This window comes from Notothenia coriiceps, unplaced genomic scaffold (genome assembly GCF_000735185.1).
Source record: "Notothenia coriiceps isolate Sejong01 unplaced genomic scaffold, NC01 NC01_scaffold00033425, whole genome shotgun sequence".
Lineage (NCBI taxonomy): Eukaryota > Metazoa > Chordata > Actinopteri > Perciformes > Nototheniidae > Notothenia > Notothenia coriiceps.
Window position 1 is genome coordinate 1 of NW_011366126.1, and position 20,344 is coordinate 20,344.

Sequence of the window (20,344 nt, forward strand, 5' to 3'; positions counted from 1 at the left end):
GTGTGTGTGTGTGTGTGTGTGTGTGTGTGTGTGTGTGTGTGTGTGTGTGTGTGTGTGTGTGTGTGTGTGTGTGTGTGTGTGTGTGTGTGTGTGTGTGTGTGTCTGTGTGTGTGTGTGTGTTTTCATACTAAGGATAAAAAAGGAAGTTGTGCTATTTAGAGATTGGCAGGTCGTTTCTGCATCTATTTTCTATCTTTGTGTTTAGTGATACAGTATATTTTTTTGATGGAAGCAAGTGTGTGGCTGATAGCAGCAGGAAGTAGTCTTACTAACTTAAGACAACAGACACTGCACATAAAGGTCTCTTTATTTAACACCGACATCGTATAATATAACATATCATTGGATGTTCAACTCAACTCAAGAGCTTCTAAGGAAAAGATTGACTTTCCATTACGTCTCCTCATGTGATGCAGATGTGCGGTCCTCTTTGGGGACAGCAGTGTGGCAATCAGGTCTTCTACCCAGGAATATGTGCAAGAATGAACCCCCTGTTTCAACCTTATCCTGCCTTCTCTCCTGCCATCCAGAGTAAGATCTGTATTTTTTTTAAATATGATGGCAGATATGTTGAGCTAATGTATGTATTGTATCTTGGTATCTTTGAGTTGGCTCACAAACAGCAACTTGTTTAACAAAAGACATGGCCTGTTTTAAATTATTGTTTTAAATGTATCTGCTAGGTTCACATTTTTTACAACATAGCTTGGCAATACTCTGCCTTTTATCAGCTTCTCGAATCCTCAATGGACATTTTTTGAACAAACCTTCAAAACTCTTTTTTTGCTTGCAGCTGTTAAACCCCATAATAATGTAATTTTAAGAAATGTAGAAAAAAGGCAACTAACAGGTAGCTGCGATATTATGCATGAAATGTAAATATACAGTGATCTGCAGTAAAGTAAAGGGCATGAACTTACAATTATTGCAAAATAAGTTTACAAGAAAACCCACAAAAAACATCTTACTTAAAACCACAAATATCTGTATTTAAGACCTCGCTACAAACAGTTTTCATAGGAAGTATTCATTAGTCATGTGTACCAATGAAAACTGTTGGATCATCCAGGGTAACAGACTGATTGTAAATAAAAAGTGCTGTTTTTATGGTTTTTCAAATAAGTCAAAACCTGGAGAAATACAATCAAACCAAGCAAGATGCGAACCGAAGTGACGTGTGAAACCCCTTTTTATAATGTGGTACAGTAAAACAAGGACAAAGGCTTTTCCTGTGATTATAAATAGTCTCTCAACTCCCAGTCCTAATTCAAATGACTCATGTTCCTCCTCAGTGGGGATTCTTAAAGACTTTCCCACACTTCTACAAGATGTCAGGGCCTGATGCAAAAAAAGACCACAAGCTTTGCTGTGACAAGAGACTTCCTTCGATTTTTCAACATGATTTAACAGGACGAGCTGCTTAAAACTATCTTGAGTGGGATTTAACAAGTTTAGTTTGATTTGTCTAAAAGACAAGTTTTTACCCTTTTCAGTTTCTCAAGGCAATTCTTGTCACCAAAAATACAACAAAATAAGTTCAGCCTTTTCCAGGAACCGCGCTGCGTCACCAGAGCTTGAAGTGGCTCATTAGGAATTGTAAAGGTGCTCTGGCCTACCATGACTTGCACACGAATCATGGCTGCACAAACAGAGGAGAGGGCGTATGATTCAGCTGCTGAATACGGATGATATCCAGGACAACAAAACCTATTGAATCAACTTAACTGAACACATAGCCGAGGGTCTGTGGCAAACTGCCTACAATGTATCTGAACACTGTAGTGGGATACTGATTACAATGACCTCATCAGTCCTTGCTGTGCTTGTGTGAAAAATGTTCATACTGAATTTGAAGACAGTGTAGAGAGCCTTTAATAAGTGTTTGTGGTTGATGTTATGAAAGCCTCAAGTTTGACATTTTACGGGGTACGCCTTAGTTCATTAGTGTGATTTAAGATTTGACGTGATGCATTTGAAAGAGTGGAGATACTGTAGCTATGATGTTCAACTCATCTTTATAAGTCACATTGGGCAAAGCATGGAAAGCAACACTGAAACACCATGACAGTGTTACACTGTAACTGTCTAAAGGAAAGGGAGAGGGTAAAGTGTGATCAACACTGTATGGTATAATCTGACCAAAAAACATACATAAAGTTTGGGTGTACTAGAAAGTATGAAACAAAATCCAACAAATATAACAGCCTATTAGGGTTAGCATGCTTTCAACACAATACCACTGTGTTCAATAAGTTAACGGCTTAATTATACCCATCAGTGTTGTTGGTGACATGATTGCATGATGGTGAAAGTGGTTAAATAGGTGCTTTAAGAGGCTTAGTCCCAGCTGCTCCAGTAGAGCTGTGTGAGTGTGATAGCATTCCTGCCAAATACAGCATGAGTGAATTGGTCAAAATCGTAGCAACTGAGGCACAAATATCCAGATTTTGACTCCCTTTCCAGGCTCTCAAAATGCTGCACCCTATATTTCTCATAATGCAAGCGAAATCCAGTGTAATGCCCACATCCTTTAAATTCCATCACCCTGTTCACAATGCAGGCTTTCTGTTTTAAATCTGTTGCCAAGATGATGTCACAGAGGTCATTTTCTCAGACTTCCTCTTGAGCCACAGTGGACATCACACAACCGGCTGAGTCATACCTTCAATGAATACTCAACCTTGATTGGAATCAGTGGGGTTTCCCTTTACACTATCTTGAGTAACTTACTCAATAAACAAATCAGCATAAGAGGGTGTCATACTCTGTCTGAGTATTAAGAAACAACCACCAGCTAAGATTCTTTCCAAAATTGCATTTTGGAATGCAACCACTCATTGAAAATTAAATATCTTTCAACTCTTTCCCCAACCGGCCCATTTCATTTAAAGGCTTCAACACATAAGTTCCAATTAAAGGTCGTACATCATTGTTTTCCAGTGGAGGAACATGGTTTTGGTCATTCTTCCAGCTCGTAAAATACTTTTTATTGTCGGTATATAATTTATCCATATTCTAAATATATATAATTCCTTATTCAGCATTGAATGGTCAATAACTCTGCTCCATGTTGGGTTGTAAATACAGAACTCATAGAAGGATCAGAGATGAGACTCAAATGATGAACTGTAAATTGATGTTTATTTTTTTCATTTGACATGTTAATTTAAATGTTGTTTGTCCTCTCAAGATGTGGCTTTGGACTGACGATTAAATGAGATTTAAATTAAAACTATTGGGCGTGGACTTATTTTGAATACTGTTTTTGTTCTGTTAATCTTGAGCAGTGAATGACTTAACTTTAAAGGACTTTCATTCGGTCTCCTTCCTGAACACAGCAGGATTTCTAGCCACAGGACGTCACCAACGTGCCTTTCCCCAGACAGACTGTATTGCAGAGTTCACTTCACACCCTTTGACAATACTTGGAGTAAGTTTGATCCGACAGGTGAGAGGCAGAGCTCAGTCCTTATTTAGGAAGCGTGTCCGGCGCGTCACGGCTGGTCCGCCCAGCAACAACTCTGATAAATGCAGCGGCTTCATTTTACACATGGAATAAAGTCGACGATGGAGTTAATCTGGGGGAATTTCTTCTTCACTTTAGTAGTCATTAGTAAGTATTGATATTTTTTGGACGTTGGTGGTGTTATTTGCTTTATTCTCTCACCTAAAGAGTAAATGAGCAACAATTCTTTCCACGAATAGCGAGCGTTTCAAATCGTTTTCATAAATTGATGTCGTCAATGTTTGATAGTCGTTGGTCATAACTTTTAGTTTGATTGTTCATTTATTTTTTTCTTCTCATAAAACACATCTGAAGAGCAGCAGGGAGTAGTTTCAGTGTGCAGCCCATTTTAGTGAATTATTCTGCCTGTAAGTGCTTTTGTTTTGAAATCACGCCACCCTGCTGCGTTTCTTCCCCTGCTACCAAATAAACTACACGATCCACAGTTAACCCACATGGATTAAATACAACCAGATTGCTGGTTATACTGTGCATCACGTGGCTTTTTGTGTAGAAAATAGGTCACAGTGTTGTTATATCTGCTCTGTAGTCTGTCGAACCTTTCAGACAGCAGCCACACATACTTTATTTTACTCTCCTATATCCACATTTCCCCTGTTTCTTAAATGAATTGAAATGTAGATATGTTCTGGGGTTTGCAGGACGCCGAAAGGAGGCACTTTGTTTTGCAGGTAAACAGGCGTGGTTGTGCCGTGAAGGTCTCTTGAGTCCGGAGCCCATGCACATTCCTCTGCCTGCAGAGGGACTAGGCTGCAGGCAGATAGCTGAGCTCTGCCTGTATGGGCTTGTGGGTCTGATTCTACAGGAAGACTCACTCGTACACAGACAGATTCCATGTCCTGGGGGGTTTAGAGGGCTGTGATTAAAGGTGGATTGTGTCTATGAAGCAACACAGTGTTCCGGGACTTGCAATATCCATCAACGCAGTTATCCACACGACCTTCATATATTTAAACTTTTCGAGTCAAGCTGATGTGTTTTTTCAAACATACATGATTCAACTAAAAGCCACCCAAAGGAGGAAGTCAGAATGCCCTCCCTCCCATAAACAACCTGATAACAATTTTGTTTTAAAACGTTATGCATGCATACAAAAATAAAATAATGATGGTAGGCTATACATACAATCAACAACTGCTTTGACAAGGTGCTTATTATCAGTAAAGACTCCTTGCATGATGTTGATGTTGATCCCTGTCATGCATCTTTCTCCTCCTCCAGCTGACAGAATATGGCGCTCACAGTCCTTCAACGTCGGCACTGCAGGTGCTAAGATTTTCAGTGGGCCAGCGGAGGAGGAGTTTGGCTACACGGTTCAACAAGCAACAAACTATGAAGGCAAATGGTATGGATCTGTGTTTTACCTTCGAGGTCCCACACTGCATCGCTTTTGTCCATGCTTACATCACACACTGTGACCTGTCTACAGTAGGTGCTGTAGCTTTGGTGTCCGGTTAATCATTCAATTTAATTTATATATTTGCAAAATCTTTGAAATCGCTATAAAGGTAAGGAAGATAATGATTTAATGCAGAGAGGAGTTTTACTGTAGAGCAAACAAGGTGCTGATACTCACTCAGTGGGCCACTTTTGGAGATACACCTTGTCAGAACAAGCCTTTACACCAAAAATGGCTGAATTCCCAGGTTCAACATGCTCCAAAGATTCTCAGGAGAAGTATTTGGCGATGAAGGCCTGTTGCTGTAAAGTGTTGCATCTGATTATCAGCTGTCTTGGTGATCTGCATGTACACAACTGTCCACCTCTACATTCATTAATTTTGTATACATACTGTTACCTAATCATTGGTTTGTTAGAGCAGACACTATGATTCAAATGAAATCTCAGTTGATTAGTTGTCTGCTCAACTGCATCATTTTGTTTTCAAATGAAGGGAATGGTAACTGCATGGCAAATTCTCTGCAAGACTTTAGAGGTTGTGTTTTTTGCAGCTCTTCTGCTTAACCCTGATAATCATAATCGGTTTTTAGACATGCTAGAGGAAATTACTTCTGTTGGTTGGCTGCTCTTGTCCAGACTGAAGCAGCTACTCGATGGATAGCAATTGTACAGTTGTGTATTCCTAGGTGAATGGGTGTAACAATCACCTGCCTAGTGCTAATGTCTCGTGTGAAACCAAAAGTCGTCTTTGATGTTTTTAACTTCAATAATGTAAGAAACATACGCATTTTAAGGCAATCCTTAACCCTTAACCAAGTAGTTATGTTGGGTTTTTGTTGAGTTTCAATTAAAAAAGTTAAAAACGTGTTTAAATCCTGGAGGCGATATATTTCCCTTAAAACGTAGTTACAACAAAGTTGAAAATGCAGTTTAGATGCGTGGGAAAGAGGAGGAGACAGGGTTCCAGCGCAATATCAGCGTTTACTGTACCAAAAGCACCAATGTGCCAGACTACAGCCTCACAGTGGCGCTAGCATGGCGGCAGACTCTTAGTGATGTTCTTGAACACATTCTTTTGTACTAATAGCATTTGATAAGCATAGCATAAACAACAATATATTTTGGGGGGGAAATTTCCATATATTTGATTTAATAAAAAAAAAGCTCTACCGATAAGAAACATATACATACATGTTGAATCTCCTAACACTACCCTGGGCATATCACTGCAAAATTGTAGAAACTGTAATCTTAAATAATAATATGGTACTACATTTTGTCTGAGCTGCTACGAGGTGCATGTGTATGTGCATGTGTCACACAAAGAATCCTGCCATGTCTAAAGCTTCTTACATGTTGCGCCACTCAAATTGTAAAATGTGGTTAAACAATAACTGAGCTCCTCAGTGATGTCTGGAAGTTGTTCACAGCCAGAGTCACTCCATGTCTGGAGGAGTGTCCTGGTTGCATAATCAGGGAGTGTCCAGTATCTGATTCTGGTCTCTGCTCCCTAACATAAAGAACCATTAAAGGCAATAGTGTCACATCCTGTGTGCTGTGCTCTTACCAACACATTAGGATGATTTGTCCATCTTCCTGTGCCTTGTTTGACGCTTTGGAGAGTTTACTTGAAGTTGGTTATAAATTAAGGGTCAGCCTAATAGCAGTATTGGGACTTACATATTTCTAAAATGAGTGGTTCTGGATTTTGAGAAATCTCTTATTTTTATATCTTAGCTTCTTGTATCAGAATCTGGATGTTGTGATGTGGGGGTAACATTTTTGTAGTCTTGTAGAATCTTGTTTGCTGTTTCTTCAAACGTTAGAAGATCCACATCACTGACTTGTTGGCACTTTCCCAAAGTACAAACACACAAAGTTACTCTCTTAGTGTACGACTGTTTTTGGATGTTTTGTATTGTTTTTTAAATTGGCCTGCTGAGGGTCTGACCCCTGTTTGATTTGTAACTAATGAAATCAAATCACTTTTTTTTTGCCACAACAATTTAACTTTAAGCTTAAAGATTGAAATTCTGTAACCATTTTACAGAATTAAATCATTTGGAGTCCTATTCAGCTCCTGTATGTGCAGCAGGTCATGCATTGTACACAATTTTTTTTTTACTGTAATTTCATGTTTATGGGTTAGGAAGAGATGGATATTGTTGTTTTATGCAGGCTGCTGGTTGGTGCCCCATGGAGTGGTTTGACTAACAGGAAGGGGGATGTTTACAAGTGTCCAGTCTCAGGGTCCAGAAACAGCTGTGACAAGCTCAATCTTCAAGGTAAGGTTTGGTGTTTTATTGTTTAACCTCTGACTTCTACACCAAACATTGTCCATGTACTTCAAATGCCGAAACAGAACTGAAGAAATGTGCTGTGATACATATATCCCAAATATCTCCAGACATTAGGCTTCTGATGTTCTGAAAATTTATAAAAAATATAAGAATAATAGCAGTTTACAGCAAAGCAAGTATTCCATTTAATACTTTGAGCTAAGGAAAATTGTAAGAATTCAAGTTTTATAAACATAATATTTTATTTACTGATTATTTGCCTTTGCCTCTCTGTCCACAGATTCTGTTAGTATTCCAGATGTTACAAGCGTCAACGACAACATGAGCCTGGGTTTGACTCTTACCCGGATGCCTTCTTCTGATGATTTGATGGTGTGTGTGTGTGTGTGTGTGTGTGTGTGTGCGTGTGTGTCACACACGCACACACACACACACACACACACACACACACCATCAAATCATCAGAAGAAGGCATCCGGGTAAGAGTCAAACCCAGGCTCATGTTGTCGTTNCACATAGTATTGATACATTTAAAACAATAATTTGAAACAGGCCATGTCTTTTGTTAAACATGTTGCTGTTTGTGAGCTAACTCAAAGATACAATACATGACATGGCCTGTTTCAAATTATTGTTTTAAATGTATCAATACTATGTGNANCAGGACAAAAAGAGAGCGACTATTTTTTCTGAAACTTTCAGAATCTCTTTACACAGAGGGGACACATGTTTATGTATAAAATATATGAAAAAGTGTATTTTGCATAATAGGTGACCTTTAAGCTAAACATTTTTTTACAAACTATTTAGGAAGTTGCTGGTATTTGGTGTATGAGTACTCACTGTTTGTGTGTCCACGCTGGTAACGTAGAGCAGCTGGTTTCCACCTTTAGTGGACACTGGCAGAGCGATGGTCACATACATGAGGCTGACAGGGAAGCTACTTGTTGAAACCTTTAAATATAATTTGTTTTAATTAATATAGTTGAAAAATATAAAATGAGAAAATGAGATAAAGATATATCAAGAGGCATATTAGTTTATTGCACCTTTACTGTGAAGTTAAACACTGGGCCGATATCATCAAGACTTGTCACCGTTGTTACCACGGGAACTGCAGTGTCTGCCACGTAGAAATTGATATTTGACTGCCTGTGACAACATATAAACATTCACTTTAAAGATCTGCCATCATCAACTGTTAATATATGTTAATAATTGCCATTTTAATTAAAATCACCTTGATAAACCAATCCCTGCATCATATCGAACAGGAAGTGAAATGTCCACCTTGTTGTCTGCTGGTCTTTCCTCTTTACCATCACTGTAAAGGAAAAATAGGTATAGAATATTATTACCTTTAAATCAGGTAACGAGTCAGAGTTCTTCATTAGATTGCTAATTAATTAAGTGTACCTCTTGGCCTCAAATTTCACCTCGGCTTGGTTTTGCAACATGTCAAGATTGTATTCAAAATTCATCTGAAATTTCATCTGTAATGAAATATTGAGATGTTTTGCATTATTTACCATAATTAGCCAAAGAAATACATTTGTATATAGTCAAAACAGATGAAGATATTTCATAAGTCTTTTTGCTAGTAACTTACTTCTTCGCCTTTTTTTAATGCTGGGTATCCCACTTGGCAGGTGACAGTTTGGGTTTGAGTTGAAGCGCATTTGACTCCATCCGTCTGTAAATGTGCAGTTCAGAATTGCACATAGGCTTTGTTTAACTTACAATACACAACTCAAAATCTCTTAACTTTATTCCAAAAACTTCACCAGCACATACAGAAAAGTAGAGAAACAATTCATACACATTTTATCTTAATCTGCCAGAAAAGTCTATTCAAGCATGTGAATAAGACATCTTTTACTCACAGGAGGGAAGACAGAGGAGTAGTAGAGGTTCCCAGAGAAAGTGAGCAAGACCTGAGTGTTATACGCGTTCTCCTTTTTGTTCTTCACAACCACTTCAAATGACAGTTCTCGGTTATTAGCGCTGACCATAACGGGAGCTGAGCTGCAAGACAAGTGCTCAGATTTCTGTACTCTGCATTTACATGATACAAGGAACATACTCACAGAATGAACATTGTATTTGACCATAGGAATAGTACTAAGTAGGGATAGTTAAACTGTCTTTACTTGATTAAAAGACGGGAGTTGTGTAAATATGTGAGCCTAGGGTGATTTATTTATTTTGTGTCTAAGAGTGTTGGTCTTTCTCTTCTTTTTTCATTAACATCTATAATTACAGTGGAGACAGCACAAGTTTACAAAGATGGAAATAAATGACAGGTTGAAAATCACAAATCAAATGTTTGTGAATAGGTTTAATGTTTTACTTTAGTTATCTTGCATATTACTCAGCACATATCACTAAAAAGTTGTTTTTCCAAACTCACAAGTCTGACCCAGTTATTTAATGGGCTATGCAGGTGCTCTGTAAACTGGAAAACTCAGCTCAACGCAGCTATTTAAAAATAAGACAGACTTATAAAAGAGAGTAATAGAAAATTGTGTAATGTTTGTTAGACGTTACCAAGGCATAACATTAAATATAGATTTAGACACGCAAGTCTTTCTTCTTTGTTACATAAATGTGTATACTAGCAGATAAATTAAAAAAACAGGGCTCTAGGGTTGGTACAATAACAGATGGTCATTTCAGTACAGCATGAGAGGGCTGCTGTTTACAAATGTAAACCCTAAGAATCTATTATTATAATCACCGACTTTAACTAAAACAAAAATCGAAACTTCAACGAAAATATTAAAGTTGTCATTATTTACTGAGATGGCCGTCGCATTAAAGTAAGAAGCTGGTAGAAATAATTATTCTTAAGAGCCTTGAGGTGATCGCTTAGTGCTTACCCTTATTTTACAAATGACTCATAGTGAAGAAAGACATCTCCGTGCCTGAGCTTGTTCTGTTACACACATCATTATTACAACTCTAAAAACCCTTAAATTAAAAACGAATTATTTAACCTGAAGATACAATCCCACATTGAGCAAGTTAGACATGTTACATCTTCACACAAACATTGATGATTCTTACCTGGACGCCTTTGTGTCTGTTTTCACACTGAGCACCAGATCGCTGACACACACGTCATCAGAGCCGCAGTCTTTTGTGAAGGGGATCTGAAACAATAACAGAGCGGCAAATTCAGTCCAGGATGCTTCTCTTAAGGCATCTTTAAAACGAATGAAACTCTATTATATTTGTACTGCATTGAATGAACTTTAACCTTTTGTTTGGGAAAACACCAGTTGTGTAAATCTTAGAGCTTGCGTGACTTAGTGAATGACTTACATTTGAAAAGTATGTAATAATTTCACACCATGTCATTTTAAATGACTGTACAAAATAACACTCTATTTAAAGTCCTTGTCACCTGATTGTCTCCTGTTAACCCCTTAAGACCAAAGGCAAACAAATGAACACACATTCAGACATTTCATGCACTGTATCACTTACAAAGAACTCCCATGCACTTGAAGAAAACCTATCGAGGACAGGGTTCACATCTGCATTCTGCTGCTCGATTTCTACTTTCAGACTGAGGGAATTGACAAAGTCTGGTGCCTCCTGTTAGAGAAACAACATGTGGACAGGTCAGGAGATATGAAGTCATATCTCTACATGTGCTCACATTCCTGTGCTCACATTCCTTGATGCTATTTGATGACTGCAAAACCAATTGATTTTGGCATTACCTGAACATAGACCTGGTAATTCAGACACAGGGGCACAGATGATATTTTTGCCTTCTCTGTGAGGTAGCGTTCATTGTTTTTACTGAACAGTCCTCTTGACGTCACCCGTGAAGCCTGCAAGTCAGCGTCCAGAGTCAAAGTGTAGGATATATCTGTAAAAAGAAGAGTAGAAGGTGTTTATTCTCAAACCTAATTATTTGAAAATCTTTCAGGAAATCGCGTTATTTTGGCAAAAATGTTTTTTTGCTTTCTTGCCTTGAGTTCAATGAGAAAATCAATACCGTCCCACATCTCTGCTTGTGGATGTTGTTACCTTCAACGGCCCAGAATGTTTGATTTACCTGTTTTTAGTCTTTTTGTTAAGTTAAGTTAAGTTAAGCTAAGCTAAGTGGCTTGTAGCTGTAGCTTCCTATTTACAACACAGACATGAGTGTGGTGATCTTCTCATCAACTCTTGGTAAGAAAGCAAACAAAGCAAAGTGTATTCTCCAAAAGTATTACTTTAAATTACAGGAATCTACTTATTCCCGAGCAGGACAAGAGGTAATCAGATTTACCAATGGGTCCAACAGGTTTCTTAGGCCTGAATGCAGCACTGAAACAGAGGTTGGTGTTGAAACATGTAAGCTTGCGTCCATTAATGTTACAGGGTTTGTTGAAAATGTTGATTTTATCGGGTTTGAAAGAAGCTCCCGCCGTGACAGATGCCACACCTCTGGACCTGAAAACCAAAAGTACATTTAAATTAGCAATTTTTATAAACAATGGACTCATTTACTGACTTTGATGATTGTAATACAATGTGGTAAATTATTTCATACAGACAGATGTTATTACAGGTTGCCAGACATACCAGAGCTGCACCACTTTGCCATATGCTCCAATGGAAATGTCAGGGATTGTGTCATCATTCAGATCTGTGTAGCTATCGAGGGACCGTCCGAAATACTGCAGCTGAGGATCCAGTTTTGAGCCAAAGATTCTCTGAAACACATTATCAACAATACCTGCTAATTATTTCAAAGTTTAATAAATTAACTGTCATTAATCATAGGAGACCTTTCTTTTTAGCCCCAATTAAAACAAAAATCTTCCAAAACAAGTCTCTCTGTCTTTCAGATATCAATTGTCCTCCGTACCTGTGAGTACTGTTTGTTTAATGTGTTCTTCTCCCCGTTGTAGATGTAGATGACACCTTTTCCTTTGTCTTCCAGTGGGGCTCCGACTACAATATCATTGTATCCGTCGAGGTCCAGATCAGGAACGGCAGAGATGGCCATCCCAAAACGAGCGTTCTCTGTTGGGGGGGGACCACTGAGGAATCCCTGCTCGTTCAGTATACCCTTCAGAACAAAAACACAGGAACTATGAGGCCTGTGGAGCGAGACCTCTTGGTGCAGGTCTTTTCAATTCTATCGTTGAAGTCAAGCTTTGAAGATGTCTTCTTGACTTTTTACACCCACTGAGTGACATGTGGAGTATTTGTACCTTGGTGACCTGGAAGATGTAGACCTTGCCTTCCTCTCTCTTCAGATCGCTCATGAACATGGGTGCTCCGACCAGCAGGAGGTCCGTCACCCCGTCTCTGTCCACGTCCAGGGGGCACAGGACACTCCCAAAGTATGACCCAATCTAGGAGAGGAGTTCAAGCAGTTTACTGATTATAAATACTTCCTACAAGTATAAATGTTTGTATTAGGGGAAATTGTGAATACCACATCCTCAAATGTCAGTACCTGTTTCCCTCTTTCAGAATCTATTATAGCAGATTGTTTCTGGGCATTGACGGTATAGACAATAACTTGTCCAGAGTGGTTGGAGCGAGGTGCACCAGCCACAAAGTATTCTGTGGACACATCGCTGAGTGTGGTCACAGAATAGCCTGGGAACCCAAAAAAGCACGTTTTACTAGCTGGCATTTTGAGCTTGAGAAATCTTTTTGCTTTACACCGTGCTGTAATGTAACACACACATTTGAAAACAGCCATCCTCCAGTCTGGTTTCTGTGTTGCTTAATGCAAATGGTTTAAGTTACAGTATCAAATATGATGATTGCAGAGGAAAAGGTTAATGCCTACCCAGTAGTGAGCTGTGGTTTCTGTCTTGAAGTATTCCCTCAAAGGCTGAGAAAGGGAGAATGTCAGCTTTTGACCCTTTTTGATGGACAACAGTGCCGCTCCAAGCGTAGGCTCCCACTGCTCCCAGCATCATCACATCCTGAAACAGCACGGGTCAAAGATCAGTCAGCAGCTACCAAACAAATACTACTAGAGTTCAAAGCATTTATATATATATATCAGTATCAAAGCTTTTAAACAATATCAAAAGGGAGTTACTCTACTGAGTTACCCCGGTGAAAACCACCAATAGCATTCAGAACAGTGTGAGGTCAGGACATCTTATAATATGTGATTATTCTTGACAGAATGCTGAAGAGAAAAAAAGCAGCTTCCTCATTCCTTTTAGCGAGAAACCCGCAGTACTGCAGGAGGGCTGCTGTGAAGCAAAGCGATGTGTTTTCACAATGTATTTTGTGGTCAGCCAGATTCTGTGACCAGTTGTATTGTCACTTCAAATCATGGTGACATTATCAATGTTATTTTGATAGGTGTTACACAAAGGGTTTACTTTATTGTATTTAGTAATTGTCACATATTTTCATTGCTTTGACAGCGGAAAGCTGTGGTCTGTTGTGTCTGTCACCCACACCTAAAAATATTCTTTCAATGCTTCAGTTTTTTCCGTTGTCTACCCTGTAGTGTCAGCCTCACTGCATGTGATGTGTGACAAATTATAGGGCAAGACACAAAAAATAAAGCATAGTCTGGAAACAACGTATGTGTTTTATTTATCTTTGTGTCCATCAATACACTGCTTTCGCCAAAAACCTGTGATTGTACGTAGCAGGTACTACCATGTAGCATGTGCCTTGTGGGAGAAGTGCTTATTTGATCCTTTGTATTGCAAGCTTTGAGACTTTATTGCTGATGATAATTACTGCTGTGCTAATTTAACATTTTAAATGTTCTCAAAGGAGTACAAACACCTGTTCATCCTATTGACTTTAAAACTAGACTTCCTTTAACATGTTTTACACTGCCACAACCACAAAACCATGACATTTGTCAACATAGTGGTGGATGTGTGAACTTGCCATGTCACAATTGATTAGAAAGGTTTAGAGGTGTACAATACAGTGTTCTTTACCTGTCGACTTGAATAGTGAGCGCTGAATCCGACCTGGGACATTTCCATCTTAAAGTTGTCGCCCCCTTTTCCAGTGCCTTGTTGGAACAGAGCATTGTTTAAACACCAGCATTGACAACTATTACCGCCTCACAGTTACTGCCTCAGCTAAAGTGAAATTGCAGTTTAAAACCCATGTATTTCCAAAATGTCATAGCCTCATTTTTTATCCTTTTAGAAGTGTGTGCAAAATGGTCCTAATAGGGCGTAAGATTATGGCCAAAAACGTTTTATTACTTTACGACCACCAAATTCTACTTAGGTCATCCTCTAAAGTGAATTATAGTGACAAATTAAACAGAAATGACAATGACAGAAAAATGACAGAATGAGAAGTATGGACAAACAACACAATTAAAACCGAGATGCATATACAAAATGGGGGAAAAAGGCAAAATAAATACATTTCCTTTGATCTCACTTTTGATCTTCAGCTGTGACAGGTATGTTGTGACATGCCTGCATGATGCATGATTTGTCAAGTACACATACAGCCTGTGAAACAACAACCATAGATAATGTATATTACTGTATGCACCTTCTATGTTGAAGATGCGGCTCCCCAATGCTCCAGCGATGGTGGAGAGGGCCGCCTCTTCAGACACATTGAAGAAGTACTTCTCTGTGGGTACACTGGCAATGGATTTGATTTCTTTTATAAGGTTGTCTGTGTTGATGTCGTTTCGGATGTAATAACCCAGGACCTATGGAAAAAAATGGAACACCACAAATTCAGGTACTAACACTGGCACATCATAACTACTAATTAATCAGACATGTATGCAGATAAAAGGCATAATATGTTTTGCAAAGTCATCCAATGATGTGCAGTCAGCAGGCATTGTTCACATTTACAATAATATAGATTTTAAACTAAAATATAAACTATAGAATTGGAGGTAGTTGGATGTCATTGGTATTAAATTGCAGATCATCACTTACAGCGATACCGAAGCGGGTGATACCTTGTGCCTCACAGCCGGAGATGACTGTATCACTGAAGGTCGAGTCGTGAGACTCCCCGTCAGTGACCACTACCATAACCTTGGCAGCGCCTGGTCGCCCTCCGTTTTTACTATGGAAACCCCACTGACTGAAGAGAGCAGATAGAGTGGACACTTTTCAGTAATCATTAGTTCCTAATCAGGTTATAATACAACGAATAAACAGACAAGACAAAAAGAACAACAGACAAATCATAAGAAAAACTGAAGCAAATATACCAACCATATCAATTAAGTAAATAAAAAAAACAGAAATGCATAAAAGGTGGTTCCACTGCAACACTAACCTGGCATATTGGATCGCATGAAAGGTGTTGGTGGAAGAGCCGTACATTTGTGTGATTGTGGACGTTGCAGCTAGCACCTCATCTTTGGTTTTATACTGGTTCAGTGTGAGTTCAAACTTCGGATCGACAGCATACTGAATGACACTGACCTGGCATAATGAAACAATAGTGTGATAATGTACAGCATGAACCCCTGCCTTAATCTCTGCATAGATTTCCTCTTGTGACTAGTAAAACATGACGTTACCTGTGTTTTCTTTGGCCCGATGTCGAGGGCAGGTATTAATTTCTGGAGGAACGCGGTCATTGGAGCCCAAGGATAAATACTGTTGGAACCATCCAACACAATCACAATGTCCATAGGCCCTCCACATGCTAGTAATGTGCAAGGAGAAATATGATGATACATTTAGGCAGAAGTCAATAATTGTCAGTTCATGCCCTTCACTTTACTGCTGATCACTGTATGTTTACATTTCATGCATAATATCGTAGCTACCTGTTAGTTGCCTTTTTTCTACATTTGTTCAAATTACATTATTATATGGTTTAACAGCTGCAAGCAAAAAATCTGTTTTGAAGGTTTGTAAAAAAAAAACAATAATTTGAAACAGGCCATGTCTTTTGTTAAACATGTTGCTGTTTGTGAGCTAACTCAAAGATACAATACATACAGTAGCTCAACATATCTGCCATCATATTTAAAAAATATACAGATCTTACTCTGGATGGCAGGAGAGAAGGCAGGTTGAGGTTGAAACAGGGGGTTCATTCTTGCACATATTNAGATTCTGAAAGTTTCAGAAAAAATAGTCGCTCTCTTTTTGTCCTGACACATTTATATAAAAACCTGTCTGAAAATGAGCTGATCAGATTTTGGCCACTTTGTGATGTCATAACGATTTTTTGGGTTGTGTAACCATTAACCAATCACCAACCAAGGTAACCCCCCCTCCACCTTATCACCTGAATCTCCTCCTAGAGCACCATTGTGTTCTTTTTAACCAAATATCTCTCAGAGGGGCGTGGGGAGTGGCTCCTTATTTTCATCTAAAGTAACAGACAGAGAATAAGCACTTTTGAAACAGGGCTGAAACAGAGGGGATTATGTGATGCTACCATGCATCTGTTTGGTATTTCAAGCCAAACACTTCAGAGACATGTTTGTATATATCTGAGACCTATAACATATTGATGAAAAGCTGCATAATAGGGGACCTTTAAATTAAAACGTGACTTGTAAACTTTATGTAAATGTTCTTGAATTGTACTGTATGATTTGGACTGTGTCATGCTTTGGGAGAATAAATGACCTAAGGCCTGTCCTCCTGCAGGGGGGGGCCATCAACTGCGACTCCAGCGGCCTGGTCGATCCTCTGAAGATCGGACTGAAGAACCACAAAGTGTCTTTCTCGGAAGAGAACTTCAGAGGCATGGAGAAACTGGTCAGTCTCTTATTTCTTTGAGCATTTGTATCTTTATGTATGTTTCATCTTTCTTAGAGAGACACGGGAGACATCCTCTACTGCAGTGTTTTCATTTCTATCATAGGGGAAAATAGTGATTCTTAAATTTAATTAGGAACACTGAGCATGAGAAGTACCTTATGTGAAAATGTTTCATGATACAATAGTTTGTACATGTATGTGAACTGATTTTATCCTATTCTTGTTTAGTTGTTATTGAATGCATGGTTTCTATTTGTTTCACAAAAATCCTAGATGCAGAAGAAACTTTAAGTAATTTGAAACGTTGTGGTTGCACCACAATTTAGTGTTGTGTACTGATTTATATTTGTTGACATTGTTTCTTTTAATCAAAAGGACTGCAAGACTGCAAAATGCGAGTATATCAAGTGCATCCTCAAGGACACCGAAATAAATACAGACTACTTTGTGAAAGTTAAAACAAGGATCTGGAGTGGCACATTTATTTCGGTAAATATGTTCAAAAATTAATTTCATACTACCGTTGGTTTTTCCTTCTTTTTTTTTTACCATGAATTCTCTTGTGTTATTATTAAATTAATACATTTTCAGTGCTCTTATTTGTATACATTTGTCCTGAAAGGCCACCTATCAGATGATTGAGTTGACCTCCAACTTTGATGTGGAGACCTCCAACCCTGACCTGCTCATCATCGGCCTCAAACAGCTACCAGTAAGATTTTGATTGTCTGCCTCATAAAAAGAAATAAGAAAAAGGAAAATATATATATACTGTTTTGTTTCTTCATTTGGCATGGTCTGTCGTGTTGTGCTTGCTGTTGTTTGTTAATAATGCCATATCTGAGTGAGACAGATGATGAGCTCTCCTCTCCTGCTGCAGGTGGTGCTGACGGTCAGTAAACCTGGAGAGAAAGGGGATGTTCCAGTGGGAGTGATAGCAGGAAGCATCATTGGTGGACTGCTGCTGTTGGCTCTGGCCGTCGGACTCCTGTGGAAAGTAAGTGTCTGTCTAGTGTCTACCATTTGAAAAAAAACAATTACAATATAGGGAGCAACATCAGTAGAATATTGTAGCTTGATGATGATCTGTATACATGAGCATTTTACCAAGAAGAATCTACCTGATCTGTGTTTCATGCGAATGAGCAGCTTTATTTAAAGTTTGAAAATAAAGCATGTGTTCATCACTCGTCTCCTGCAACAGATTTCAATATAACTGGATATATTCTCACCAAAAACATATGCTAGAATCTCTTTTTTATTGAGTCCGTTATCTTTTTCGTATAAAATAAACTGTGCCTGAACTGAATCTGTTTACTTTCCAGTTTGGGTTTTTCAAAAGAAAGTACAAGCAGCTTCAGATGGAGGATGACGACACGCAGAGCCGCGCACATGTGGATGAAGTGCTGTAACGTAAGACGAGACCTGCAGTGTCTCTCTGCTCACTGGAGCATTGTTCCCAGTGTGCATACTGGTTCTCGTCACTGGTGCTCATAAAGTGCTAATGGACTGAAGAGCAATCACTGGAAATTGGACATTTTAATTAAGTCGATACAAGTTGGTGGATAAATGGGATTTGGACCATTTTACAGAGGATCTTTTTTTTGTCTTTATTTTGTTGAGCTTTGTGGGCTATACATTGATCAGTTGCTGTCATTCACTGACTTGAATTCAATGTAAAAACTGTCTTTTTCCCCCAATATGACAGGATGCAATACTTTTTCTTCTTTAGATGACATTATGGATTAAATGTTTAACACTGTTAAGGCATTTAAGATACGCATTGCATTTTTATAACAACATGGTAACATGATAGAAATATTGCATTCTCAATTAGAAAAACCTTATTTTTAATTATGCTCATTTGCATTAATCTTTTTATTACACATGTGGTCTGTAGCTTATACTGCTTTGCAATCCAGCGTCACCTCAGCCACTCAGGGCTTTTATTGCATTTATTGACATTAGTATTTTCTATGTAAACAAGAAATTATACCTTTCCTGGACAGAGTAAAAGCTATTACTCTGTGTGTATGTCACTGTATATACTGTAAGATAGAATTATGATCTTTCATATTGGGTTTTGTAAATGCAAAGTTTTTACTTGTGTTGTTTTTATCTTTATTGATGATATTTGTAATATTGATGATATTTTGTTGTATTTTACCATTTGTTGCACTTCTTGTCAGGTCTTTTTTTTAATAGAATATTGTGTTATTGTAATCTGTTAAATGTTTATTGATTATTTAATGGTTAATGGAGTATGACCAGCAAATATGTTTGTTAAACCATTAAATCCATTATCAAAATTGATGCAAGTACGTGTTTTCTGTTAACCAACAGATTGTTAACTCTAGAGCGTAAAAAAACCCACAATGCCATAAATCAATTAAACACACTTTGTTTCTCGCTCAAATACTGTTCACTACCGAGAAATAGTTCATGACTCTGAGATGTTGAATGGTACTATCAAATATATTCTGTGTTAGGTCTGCACTTGACCTTGGTTTCTCACTTGCAGTGGGGGGATTGTTTAGGCTTAGTTAAAGCTGTATTAGCACAATGTTGCCACTAGATGGCAGCATGATATAGATGACGTGTTGGCACTGTTCAGTATTTTCTCTCTGTTCTGTTGATGAACACAATTCAATTAATACACATTTATTACCTATTTGGTATTGTGTTGTTGTATTGTCTCTTTTCTTGCATCTCTTCTCCTCTCCCCTCTCACTGGACCACCTTTAGAGGACTTGGCCCTGAAATGACCTTACTTGGACCACTTCCCTTTAAGTTTTTCGCTCAATTCCAATTAGTTTCCTCTCAGAGTTTTGACTGTCGTGTGTTCCCACAGTCAGGTTTCTGTCCCTTGACTGTGTAGGAATGTGTTTCTGAATGTTTTCCCTTTGAGAGAGCCAGCTCCGGCACCCAGCAGAGTCTTAAGCATTTCTTCTGGCGAGGTGGAATATGCTATTTGTCTCTAATAACTAGCATATTTTTTATGAAGACTGGACTTGAGCTTCCCTTGTTGGAGGGGATACATAGAATTCAGATGATTGAATTACTCTGTTTCACAATTACTCTTGCACTACGGGGTTGAGCAATAGCATTGGGAGTCCATGAGTAGAGCTATGTGGAAACAATACTTTGTACATCTCCTGAGGGTTTCCTACAAGTTGATTGACAGTTGCAGCCAAACATCTGAGCAATGCCATGCACAATGGGACGATTGCTCACAAGTGACTGCAATATTGTAAACCTAAAGTAATGTCAAAGCAAATTATTGAATACCCCTTGGCTTATTTTTGCATTTTCTGAGAGATTTTTTCATCTATTTCATTCGATACCTAAAACTTGAAAGATTTTGTCAAGCCTGTCCGAAAGATATTGGAGTAGCTAACAGTATT

General features: G+C 38.4%; 3 protein-coding genes across 3 annotated transcripts; 2 read left to right on the forward strand and 1 right to left on the reverse strand.

Moving 5' to 3' along the window:
* Positions 1 to 3,449: 3,449 nt before the first annotated feature.
* Positions 3,450 to 7,752, forward strand: LOC104961567 (integrin alpha-2-like). Its single transcript, XM_010789879.1, has 5 exons — positions 3,450 to 3,613; positions 4,748 to 4,871; positions 7,106 to 7,212; positions 7,508 to 7,605; positions 7,747 to 7,752. The coding sequence occupies exons 1-5, from the start codon at positions 3,529 to 3,531 to the stop codon at positions 7,750 to 7,752; spliced, it is 420 nt and encodes a 139-aa protein (XP_010788181.1). The 5' UTR covers positions 3,450 to 3,528.
* A 120-nt stretch (positions 7,753 to 7,872) lies between these two features.
* Positions 7,873 to 16,271, reverse strand: itga2.2 (integrin, alpha 2 (CD49B, alpha 2 subunit of VLA-2 receptor), tandem duplicate 2). Its single transcript, XM_010789880.1, has 22 exons — positions 16,216 to 16,271; positions 15,740 to 15,867; positions 15,493 to 15,641; positions 15,144 to 15,294; positions 14,740 to 14,905; positions 14,163 to 14,239; positions 13,034 to 13,172; positions 12,692 to 12,837; positions 12,444 to 12,587; positions 12,095 to 12,298; positions 11,809 to 11,939; positions 11,513 to 11,676; positions 10,956 to 11,107; positions 10,717 to 10,827; positions 10,294 to 10,379; positions 9,111 to 9,252; positions 8,837 to 8,920; positions 8,644 to 8,720; positions 8,468 to 8,551; positions 8,277 to 8,379; positions 8,071 to 8,181; positions 7,873 to 7,878 (listed from the first exon to the last, which is right to left on the reverse strand). The coding sequence occupies exons 1-22, from the start codon at positions 16,262 to 16,264 to the stop codon at positions 7,873 to 7,875; spliced, it is 2,604 nt and encodes an 867-aa protein (XP_010788182.1). The 5' UTR covers positions 16,265 to 16,271.
* Positions 16,272 to 16,766: 495 nt separating this feature from the next.
* LOC104961569 (integrin alpha-2-like) lies at positions 16,767 to 19,609 on the forward strand. Its single transcript, XM_010789881.1, has 5 exons — positions 16,767 to 16,937; positions 17,316 to 17,429; positions 17,563 to 17,652; positions 17,821 to 17,937; positions 18,266 to 19,609. Exons 1-5 carry the CDS (start codon positions 16,767 to 16,769, stop codon positions 18,350 to 18,352), a joined length of 579 nt encoding a protein of 192 aa, XP_010788183.1. The 3' UTR covers positions 18,353 to 19,609.
* The last annotated feature ends 735 nt before the right edge of the window (positions 19,610 to 20,344 follow it).